Consider the following 11,544-nt stretch of genomic DNA (forward strand, 5'->3'; position numbering starts at 1 on the left):
GCATCCTCACTTAGCTCCTCCTGTTCTCCAGATGGCTCAGCCTCTGTGTGGGGTGATAGTGATGGTGTCCTAGGTTGACCTATTTGCTCTGTAAGCAAACTGGTAGGGGTCGAGGGAGGGGGATAGAGAGTTTCTGGTGTGCTGCGACACTTTCCGCTCAAAACACTTCATGACTTCAGACGTGAGGGCTATAGTTCTGTAGATTACTGAAAAGACATGAACAGGAAACAGATGGATGAAGAAATTAGACAAAACTTAAGTAGATATGGAAAATATTGACAGTGTTTTACATGTGTATGTGTTATGTTTGCCTACTGGTGGTGGTCAGAGGGCCCGGTGGCGCCAGTGTCCGGCAGCCTCGCCTCTGTCAGTGCACCCCAGGGCAGCTGTGGCTACAATGTAGCTGCCATTGCCAGTGTGTGAATGTGTGTGTGTGAATAGGTGAATGACTGAATGTAGTGTAAAGCGCTTTGGGGTCCTTAGGGACTGAGTAAAGCGCTATACAAATGCAGGCCGTTTACCATTTACAGTGGGGCAAAAATGTATTTAGTCAGCCACCGATTGTGCAAGTTCCCCCACCTAAAATGATGACAGAGGTCAGTAATTTGCACCAGAGGTACACTTCAACTGTGAGAGACAGAATGTGAAAAAAAAAAAAAAAAAAAAAAAAAAAAAAAAAAAATCCATGAATCCACATGGTAGGATTTGTAAAGAATTTATTCGTAAATCAGGGTGGAAAATAAGTATTTGGTCAATAACAAAAATACAACTCAGTACTTTGTAACATAACCTTTGTTGGCAATAACAGAGGTCAAACGTTTATTATAGGTCTTTACCAGGTTTGCACACACAGTAGCTGGTATTTTGGCCCATTCCTCCATGCAGATCTTCTCGAGAGCAGTGATGTTTTGGGGCTGTCGCCGAGCAACACGGACTTTCAACTCCCGCCACAGATTTTCTATGGGGTTGAGGTCTGGAGACTGGCTAGGCCACTCCAGGACTTTCAAATGCTTCTTACGGAGCCACTCCTTTGTTGCCCGGGCGGTGTGTTTTGGATCATTGTCATGTTGGAAGACCCAGCCTCGTTTCATCTTCAAAGTTCTCACTGATGGAAGGAGGTTTTGGCTCAAAATCTCACGATACATGGCCCCATTCATTCTGTCCTTAACACGGATCAGTCGTCCTGTCCCCTTGGCAGAAAAACAGCCCCATAGCATGATGTTTCCACCCCCATGCTTCACAGTAGGTATGGTGTTCTTGGGATGCAACTCAGTATTCTTCTTCCTCCAAACATGACGAGTTGAGTTTATACGAAAAAGTTCTAATTTGGTTTCATCTGACCACATGACATTCTCCCAATCCTCTGCTGTATCATCCATGTGCTCTCTGGCAAACTTCAGACGGGCCTGGACATGCACTGGCTTCAGCAGCGGAACACGTCTGGCACTGCGGGATTTGATTCCCTGCCGTTGTAGTGTGTTACTGATGGTGACCTTTGTTACTTTGGTCCCAGCTCTCTGCAGGTCATTCACCAGGTCCCCCCGTGTGGTTCTGGGATCTTTGCTCACCGTTCTCATGATCATTTTGACCCCACGGGATGAGATCTTGCGTGGAGCCCCAGATCGAGGGAGATTATCAGTGGTCTTGTATGTCTTCCATTTTCTGATGATTGCTCCCACAGTTGATTTTTTCACACCAAGCTGCTTGCCTATTGTAGATTCACTCTTCCCAGTCTGGTGCAGGTCTACAATACTTTTCCTGGTGTCCTTCGAAAGCTCTTTGGTCTTGGCCATGGCGGAGTTTGGAGTCTGACTGTTTGAGGCTGTGGACAGGTGTCTTTTATACAGATGATGAGTTCAAACAGGTGCCATTCATACAGGTAACGAGTGGGGGACAGAAAAGCTTCTTACAGAAGACGTTACAGGTCTGTGAGAGCCAGAGATTTTCCTTGTTTGAGGTGACCAAATACTTATTTTCCACCCTAATTTACGAATAAATTCTTTACAAATCCTACCATGTGGATTCATGGATTTTTTTTTCACATTCTGTCTCTCACAGTTGAAGTGTACCTCTGGTGCAAATTACTGACCTCTGTCATCATTTTAGGTGGGGGAACTTGCACAATCGGTGGCTGACTAAATACTTTTTCCCCCACTGTATGGGGAAATAAACTATTGCTGCATGACCCAGTATGAGCTCGTTGAGCTGTGGCTTGGTGTCATTTGGAGATGAAGATAAGATAAAGACTTCTGCTTGATGGGTGACTAGTTCCTCTTTTAAATTTTGCCTCTTCATGGCTTCATGAAAAAAAGGCAAACAAAGATGTAGTCTGGGGCACAGGTTATATGCACATGGTTCATGGTACTGAAAGCATCTAGACCAAACTTCACTCCTTACCTCAACATTTTCTGGTGATAAACTTGATGTTGTGAACTGATGTGCTCTGTGAATGAAAAGAAAACTCATGAAGAACAAATGCTTTGTTCTTCATGAGTCATTCAGATTAATTCAAAGAGGAATTAATCTTAGCCAGAATGACGAGACTTTGATCAGGGCCTCTGATCTGCCACTTTCACCTTTGGTGCCCATGGAGCAAAGTTAGAGAGTCACACTGTTATATTTTCCCAAATGTTTTTGTTTCAACCACCATTTGGCAGACAGTAATGCAGAACACTCACATGAAGACTGAGTCTAGGGGGTTATTTACTAATGACAGAATCCAGAATTGTAGATGGCAAATTGCTGGCTGTCACATTTCAATGGGCTAGGTCACGTGTAGTACTCCAGGTAAGTACAGGGAGTGTGCTCAGCATGAACAACCACTAGAACTACTTTCTGCAGTCTGGCAGAAAATGGATGAATGAGCTGCGTAATAAAGATATGTTGATGAAACATTTCTACCAGTGAGATATGGAGCTGTAACTGTTTGGAAGGATTTCAGAAGCCATTGCATTCTTGTACCAGCACATAGTGTTATGATGTTTTTTTCATATTGTTCTGGCTATGATCTTATTAGGCACAATGCATCTTTACTGTCAGTGTGCTGATGTACCAGCCATGGCAATGTGTGGGAGTTTCCCCCCACGAGGGACAATTGACCACCTAATGATCCTCTACCTAATCACATGAGCCAAGGTGTGAAAACGGGTGTAGGTCACAATCAGCCAAGGTTTCGGGTGAGCTCATTGTGAAACCTGGCCCCATCCTATCATGTGATTTCCTGAGGTCAGATGGCCCAGGATGTGAGTGGGCGTTAAGGCGTCTGGGAAGGGATCTCAAAACTGGATTATAGATGGCAGACAGCTGGTGTCGTAAACCACCACCTCTGTTCATTTGTCACCCTAGTTTATATTTTTTTGTTTTTTTTATTACCCTGTTGTGTGTTACCGTTTCATGATTTATTTCATTTGTCACTCAAATCAAACAATATCTTCCATGTAAATGGGGCACACCATCAATTTAGGAGACACTGCACAAAGTGAAGCCCCTAGCCAACATGACCAACATGCATACTCAAATAGAGAGGAAATTAAGGCCTACAGTGAAGATCTTGGAGTGATTGTAAATTGGTTTGAAGGATTTTGCATGACATAATTATATATTTTCCACTTTTCATGTGTTTTTTTGGAATACTAATAGATGCACAAGATGGGGTGATATTTGGCATGAAATGGCAATTGAATTGGACTGCAAAAATAAGTCAAGCCAACATGGCTTATGGGTGTCAAGCAAACACGCTTGTCCTGATCCCAATCCTGTCAGAGTCTCCTGCATGAGGTGGGAGATGTTGTCCAACAGGGATAAGTAAGTAAGTAAGTAAGTAAACTTTATTTATTAAGCGCTTTTCGCAGACAGGCAATCACAAAGCGCTGTACACAAATATTAAAATAAACAATAAAATCAATAGACATTATATACAATGTAAAAGATCAAATGTAAATAATGTAAAAAAAAAAAAAAAAAAAAAAAAAAGATGAGATGAGCTTAGTCACCATTCTCCTGTCACTCACCACTTCCAGTGGGTCCAGAGGGCATCGTAGAACAGAGCTGGCCCTCCAGATGAGTCTGTTCAGTCTCTTTCTGTCTGCTGCTGAATCGTGGTCAGCTGCAGGAAACTAAACAAGCATGTTGAGCTATCATCACGAGTCTTTAAGCTGCTGCCTTAGCATATAAGCAACATATCTTGATGCTTTGTAATATTATTTTCAAAATATGGAAGCTGTACAGAGTAATGCACCTGTAAATTTGTGAATACCCCATTAAGAATAATTCAGACTGCCTTTTAATCTATAATATAAACAGAAATATATTTGTTGGTGCTGAAAATTCATTAGTGGAAAAACTAACATTTCAGCTTAATTTGATTTGTATTTAGACTCTTTTAATCCAATTGGTCTTTTGAGTTAGCTTTGGTGATTACTTCCTCCAAACCATCAACATGTCATTTAGACCTACAGGACTGTTCAAGCCTTCACGCTGGCAGTAATCAACCACTTTCTCAAAAATTCTTGAAAGAGTAGTTGTAAAACAGTTAACTCATCATCTACAGAAGAATGTTTGATTTGAAGACTTTCAGTAAGGCTTCAGAACTCATCAGAGTAAAGAAATGGTGTCAGCGAAGGTCACAAGTGATCTTTTTTTAGATCTTCTTACCCACCTTGGATATAATATATAATATAATTTGGAAATTTAACATGAATTCTTTGACTTGAGTATCGTTATCATTGCCACACTTTACTGTGTTGTCACAGAATAACTATTGTAGGCTGACTAATCATGTTACAGTTTTTTCTGATTGCTTAAGCACATTTTTTGTAACTATTGGCTAATTTTGCAAAACTCTTCACACAAATAAGAAAACCTGTCACCCAATCATCAAAACATTGTAGTTCTCTTGCAAAAGCAAACACAGCTAGATTAACTCTTCACACCTTCGTAAAAATGGTGTTTCCGTATCAAACAGTACACACAAGCCATCATCTACTAAGCACACAATGCGCCAACTGCACACTGATGGTATGAATACAAAACACATCTGGCTTTTGCTTTCTCTGTGCACAAGGTAGGCTATGTCAGTTTGAGCTCATACTTCTGTCATAGATCCATAAGCATAGAGGGATCCAAACTTCAAGTACTGGTGTTTATTCAAACACAAGTGTTTATTTCCAAGTATAGGATTATTTGCAATCGCCATAATGACTATATGGGTTACTTGGTCTGCAGTGAACATGCTTCCTCTGCCCCAGCATCTGGTCATCTAGCAATTCTGTAAAGTAACAATTTCAGTATTTTTACATCAGTGGTATTGGTGTGTTTCTCATTGGCATATGGCAGTGCTACAAATCTTTGTGCGAAGTGACTGTACTCACCGATTCTCATTTCAAGATGTCCTTATGGTACTTGCTACAGTGTAGCGGCTCGAGTTAGGCTGGACCCGTTGGCTAGCTACCCTCAGGGTCATTACATGGTCCATTATTGTAGCTCTGATGTCATCAGCAATTCTATTTCTTACTCTTCCTACCCTTCCTCTCCCCCCCCTCCTCATCTTCCTCTTGCTCCTCCTTGTCCTTGTCGTCCTCTTCATCCTACTTCTTCACCTCCACGTCCTCTTCCTCGGCCTCCTCTACTTCTCACTCTTCCTGCTCCCTCCATTGTACTCCGCACACACAGCTTACCTGTATTATAGTGCTTAGGCTGATTGCAAAGTGAACTAATTATCTAAAAGAGTTTTCACATGTGAAAGTGTGCCAGACAGTTGGCAAATTAGTGTTAATGATAGCCATACGTGTGTATACTTTTGCTAGGAGTGTGTTGGAAATTTGGTAATTGAGTGTTGTGCAGTGAATTGTAGCTACAGTTTTGCAAAGTGTGTGTTACAAAATTGCAAACTGAGTGCAAAGCAGTTTTTGTGCTTTTAGTTTTGCAAACTCAGTGAGTGGTTTTGCTATAAGTCTGAATAGTTTTAGAAATTGTGCTACAGGAATCACAGTTAGGGTTTAAGCATTCAGAAAAAACTGTAAGAGTGCTAAATCTGAGTAGCTGTTAGTGAGATGCACATTCATTTCTTGTAAGGAAATACATCATCAAGATTCTTGCAGAGTTGAACTGATACATACTGATACTAATATATAAATAAATGAAAGCGCTTCATTTATTTGAAGCGCTTTCATTTATTCAACAGCTGCAGTGAAACACATCAACATCTTGGTTACACGTGACATGAGCCGTTTCAACCACGCTTCAGAGCAGCGTTTCAAAACTACTGCGCTTCGTAAGCTCGTCAGCATCGAGTGTTCTACAGTTCTTACAGTTTTTTCTGAATGCTTAAACCCTAACTGTGATTCCTGTAGCACAATTTCTAAAACTATTCAGACTTATAGCAAAACCACTCACTGAGTTTGCAAAACTAAAAGCACAAAAACTGCTTTGCATTCAGTTTGCAATTTTGTAACACACACTTTGCAAAACTGTAGGCACAATTCACTGCACAACACCCAATTACCAAATTTCCAACACACTCCTAGCAAAAGTATACACATGTATGGCTATCATTAACACTAATTTGCCAACTGTCTGGCACACTTTCACATGTGAAAACTGTTTTAGATAATTAGTCCACTTTGCAATCAGCCTAAGCACTATAAACAGGCCACAGGTAAGCTGTCTATGTGGAGTACAATGGAAGGAGCAGTAAGAGTAATATACACAGTGCAGAAATGCTTGCACTAAGTCGTGTACTTGCGCGCCACAGAATAAGAATGAAGCAAATTTACAGAGTTCCTTTCGAGAGAAACACAGAACGTGTAAAGCAACTGCGATATGACTACGTGCAGGTAAGCTAGTGTCATTGGTTCTGAATTTGGAGGTGCATACTGTAGTGCTGTGCATGGGCCTGATGTGTTGCATTTGTTTTGTCTTGTCCAGAGAGTGATGGAACTAGAAGCAGATGCAATGGGACATGAGCTACTTTTTGTAGATGAGGCCGGTTTTAACCTCAGTAAAACCAGGAGACGTGGCAGGAACATTATTGGACACCGTGCCATCATCAATGTCCCAGGACAACGTGGTGGTAACATAACCATGTGTGCAGCTATAAGCCAAAATGGTGTTGTTCACCATCATGCAACCATAGGCCCATACAACACTGCACACATTATTGCATTCCTGGACACCTTGCATGACATGCTCACTGTTCAGAGACCAGAGCAGACCCGATATGTCATCATATGGGACAATGTTAGTTTCCATAGGGCTGCTTTGGTCCGCAACTGGTTTACAGACCATCCATCCTTCATGGCACTCAACCTCCCTCCATACTCTCCATTCTTGAATCCCATCGAGGAGTTCTTCTCTGCCTGGCGCTGGAAAGTGTACAACCGTCATCCTCATCAACAGGTAGCCCTTTTACAGGCAATGGAGGAGGCATGTGGAGATATTGACCAGGCATCATGTCAGGCCTGGATACAGCATTCAAGGAGATATTTTCCCCGGTGCCTTGGACTGGAGGATATCGCAGGCGACGTGGCCGGACCCAGAAAGACGACATGATGTAGGCTGATTGTCTGTGTGGTGTGGTTTTTTTTTTTTTTTTTTTTTTTCCCCTTTTATTTGTGGAATTCCTATTTTGTGTTCTGACTTGGTTTTGATGAGTGTTAATAAACACCAATACTTGACGTTTGGATCCTTGTATGTTTACATGACACTATGACAAGGTGTGACCTCAAATTGACATCTGTACACAGAGAAAGCAAAAGCCAGATGTGTTTTGTATTCATACCATCAGTGTGCAGTTGGCGCATTGTGTGCTTAGTAGATGATGGCTTGTGTGTACTGTTTGATACGGAAACACCATTTTTACGAAGGTGTGAAGAGTTAATCTAGCTGTGTTTGCTTTTGCAAGAGAACTACAATGTTTTGATGATTGGGTGACAGGTTTTCTTATTTGTGTGAAGAGTTTTGCAAAATTAGCCAATAGTTACAAAAAATGTGCTTAAGCAATCAGAAAAAACTGTAAAGCACATCATCATCACTCTGAAAACGCCAGCATGGTGTGAAGATAACAAAGCTCACTGCCCCAAAGAAACACTGCTGCTGCTGAGGCCCAATTCACTACTGTAGACTGTAGTCACATCTTAAGCATTTTCTAGCTTTCAGTCTGTGTCTCCCTAAATCCTCCATATTTGCCATACAGAGCACTACATTTACTGCTCATTTAATACAAATGACCGTTCCAACAAATGAGGAAACGATCACACAGACCACTTCTTTGTTAGACGCGCGCCTGTTGTAGCACAATTCATAGATTTCCTCCAACGCAATGTCCGGCCCACTGTGCAGCTCAGCCAATGAGAGCCGAGGGCCTGCGCAGTGATATTAGCATACAGGCTGTATAAAAGGAGCTGCTCTCTGTTACACAGCTCATTCGTTGCTGCAGAGTATCGAAGGAACAAAATGCCTGAACCCGCGAAGTCCGCGCCCAAGAAGGGCTCTAAGAAAGCCGTGACCAAGACCGCCGGCAAGGGCGGCAAGAAGAAGAGAAAGACCAGGAAGGAGAGCTACGCCATCTACGTGTACAAGGTGCTGAAGCAGGTCCACCCCGACACCGGGATCTCCTCCAAGGCCATGAGCATCATGAACTCGTTTGTCAACGACATCTTCGAGCGCATCGCTGCCGAGGCCTCTCGCCTGGCCCACTACAACAAACGCTCCACCATCACGTCCAGGGAGATCCAGACCGCAGTGCGCCTGCTGCTCCCCGGTGAGCTGGCCAAGCACGCCGTGTCTGAGGGCACCAAGGCCGTCACCAAGTACACCAGCTCCAAGTAAACTGATCCTGCTGTCAGTCAACCCAACGGCTCTTTTCAGAGCCACCCACTCTGTCCTGAAGAGCATACGTTCTACCTTCAAACGTGCAGTTACTATGTTGCCAACTACTGCAATCGCGGAAATGCTGCTTTGTCACTAGGTGCTATTGATCCGCTACATTGACCCAGACTCAGGAAATGTCTTGTGTGTGTTGTGGAACGATGACAAAGTAACTACAAATACAACATTAATGCCACTTTATGTTTGACAGTCTTTCAGTGCATTTCAATGGCTCCCCTGTGGGCGGCGCCTCTGCTGCATTTCCTGCAGGACTGAGAGGAGGAGAGCCACCTCTGTCCCCAAAGCCACTCTGCTTTTTAACTCCAGCCCTTAAGACCATTTCCCACACCTGTAAACATGAACTACTCTACGCTCTTTTTGTGCTGCCACTTTATTCACTTTTAGTCACTTAGTTATTTATTCACCTATTCAGTCACTTTAATTTTAAAACTGTGTATATGCTGTGTATTTATTATCTCATTCTTATTGCCTGTTTATGCCCTGTCCTTGTCTTCAATGTCGTGCTGCTCCATTGTATCTTATTTGCCCCTTGGGGATAAGGGCTGATTATTATATTATTTTTTTACATATATATTCTGATTTCCAAATACATTCAATACAAAGCAAATTCCAAAGAACAAATTGAAAACAGTACTGAACACAAATGTTGCTCTGGCCAGTTAACTCATTTTGACAGTTCCTTTACGGTGTGTGAAATGGAAGTGTTTTGTGTGTTGTTGTTGTTTTTGTTTTTTCTCCTCTGATATCCAAAGTTTGTCATTTCACAAAAAATTTGCATAGCAGAATCCAAAGAAGCAGTAAACTTAAAATTTAGTATCAATTTGTCTGTATCGTTCTGATCTGGGGTTGCGCCGTTTTTCTTATGTTGTACATTTGCACTTTATGTGGTCCTGTGTTGATTGTCCTATGTAGCACCACGGTCTTGGAAGAACGCTGATTTGCTTCACTGTGTACTGTAGCACTGCACATGGTTGAAATAACAAAGCCACTTGACTTGATGTGCTCGTAAACACTATAATCACTAGTGATGTGCGATACCACTGATTTCCTTTCCGATCCGATAACGAGTAATATTCAGGGTGGTATCGACGATACTGATCCGATACGATACTTTGTACAAAAACGTATTTTATTTATTGTATCTCAAATTATAGCGTCATAATGATTACAGGACATAAGATTACTTGTTCTTATCACTTAATAATGCAGAGTTCATCATATAGAAATAAAAAAACTAAAGTTGTGCCTATTTGAATCTAATTCATAATTTGTTGGCTCCGTAGCCACCTTTCTATATGCCTTTAGATAGTACAACTATTATAGCAAGTGCTATGAATAAGATATATCTATCTGCTTAGCACTTTTATTTTTTATGTTTAGTTAAGTGTTGTCTTACAGTGTGTTTTGCACTAAGTACCGAAGCAATTTCCTAATGTTGTAAACCTGCTCAACATTAGGAAATAAAACCCATTCTGATTCAGAGGTGAACTTTGGTCATCTCAGTCTCTCACTAAACGCTCTTCTGTGACTGGTCAAGCACACGATGGGAGGGTGGGAGGTATTGTGCAGCATTTTACTTATCTTGGACAACAATCTGTGGTTACATTTTTTTAGTGGGTGGAAGAATAATAGAATCCTCCAGAAAAAGGAGCACAGATATACTGGGCATAATTAAATGCACTGTACTAGATTAGACTGAGATCGCTATCCAGGACATAAGATAAGCTTTATTAGTCCCAGAGCTGGGAAATTCACCTTGTTACAGCAGCAACGTGGACAGAGCAGGATTAAATAAATGCCAAAAAAATAACAGCAATATTACTCTGATTAAATAAATGAAATAGATATAAAAATACGTTTGACTAGTAGCGACAAAAAGAGAATGTTTAATAGTGAGATGTTGGATGTTTTTTTAGCAGGTATTGAGTATTGCACATTGAGATACTTAGTGATCAGTTGGTGGATGTGTGTATTCACGTGTTCATTCGCTGTTGTTGTTTATAGTAGAGTCGGTAACTGTAGCTGGAAGGAAACGGACTGATGCAGACTAAGAGATCAGGGCCAAAGTGTGGAAGCGAGCTGCCGTAAGGTGACTAACTAATGGTGATTTCTGATATACAACAACGTGAGTGAAACTCGAGGCCGCTGTGCTTTGGTTAGAAGTGAGCAGCTCTCACAGACGTCTCGCTGGTCCGTGGGCGTCCAGCTGCATCGGTGTGTTTGCTGGGAGTTCGCGGCGTCACTTTGTCCCACAGCTGCGCTCACCAGATGCTGCTTTTAAGTCGGAGTGCGCGAACGAACATGTGTCTGAGCTGGAAAAGGGCTTTTCACGGAGCTGTGCTGCGGCTCCTTTGTTTTAGGAAAGAAAAGAGCGCAAAAAGCCGCCGAGCAGCGCTGAGCTCCGCACTGAGTCGCTGAGCTTTGGAGGCTCCACAAAGCAAGAGCAGAGAGCACCAGAGCCCGACACGAGGCCTGCCCGAGGAGACACGAGTCCGCTGTGGACTGCTCCACTGTCGGCCTGCAGTGCTGCTCACACACTCACTTTGAGCTCTTTGATCCCGAGACACGAAACACAAACGGAAGCATTGCGTGGCGCACGCGAGAGCGGCGCGCGCTACATTCACTCTCCACGGTTCTCATGGTGCGTTTAAGTGCAGT

At 42.4% G+C, this 11,544-nt stretch overlaps 2 protein-coding genes across 2 annotated transcripts; both read left to right on the plus strand.

The window, feature by feature from the left end:
* The first annotated feature begins 6,605 nt into the window (after positions 1 to 6,605).
* On the plus strand, positions 6,606 to 7,548 carry LOC113024545 (uncharacterized). The gene is made up of 2 exons (XM_026171728.1): positions 6,606 to 6,833; positions 6,925 to 7,548. The coding sequence occupies exons 1-2, from the start codon at positions 6,717 to 6,719 to the stop codon at positions 7,546 to 7,548; spliced, it is 741 nt and encodes a 246-aa protein (XP_026027513.1). The 5' UTR covers positions 6,606 to 6,716.
* Positions 7,549 to 8,399: 851 nt separating this feature from the next.
* LOC113023374 (histone H2B 1/2) lies at positions 8,400 to 9,061 on the plus strand. The gene has a single exon (XM_026169382.1). The coding sequence runs from the start codon at positions 8,452 to 8,454 to the stop codon at positions 8,824 to 8,826; it is 375 nt and encodes a 124-aa protein (XP_026025167.1). The 5' UTR covers positions 8,400 to 8,451; the 3' UTR covers positions 8,827 to 9,061.
* The last annotated feature ends 2,483 nt before the right edge of the window (positions 9,062 to 11,544 follow it).

Source organism: Astatotilapia calliptera, chromosome 6, assembly GCF_900246225.1.
Source record: "Astatotilapia calliptera chromosome 6, fAstCal1.2, whole genome shotgun sequence".
NCBI lineage: Eukaryota > Metazoa > Chordata > Actinopteri > Cichliformes > Cichlidae > Astatotilapia > Astatotilapia calliptera.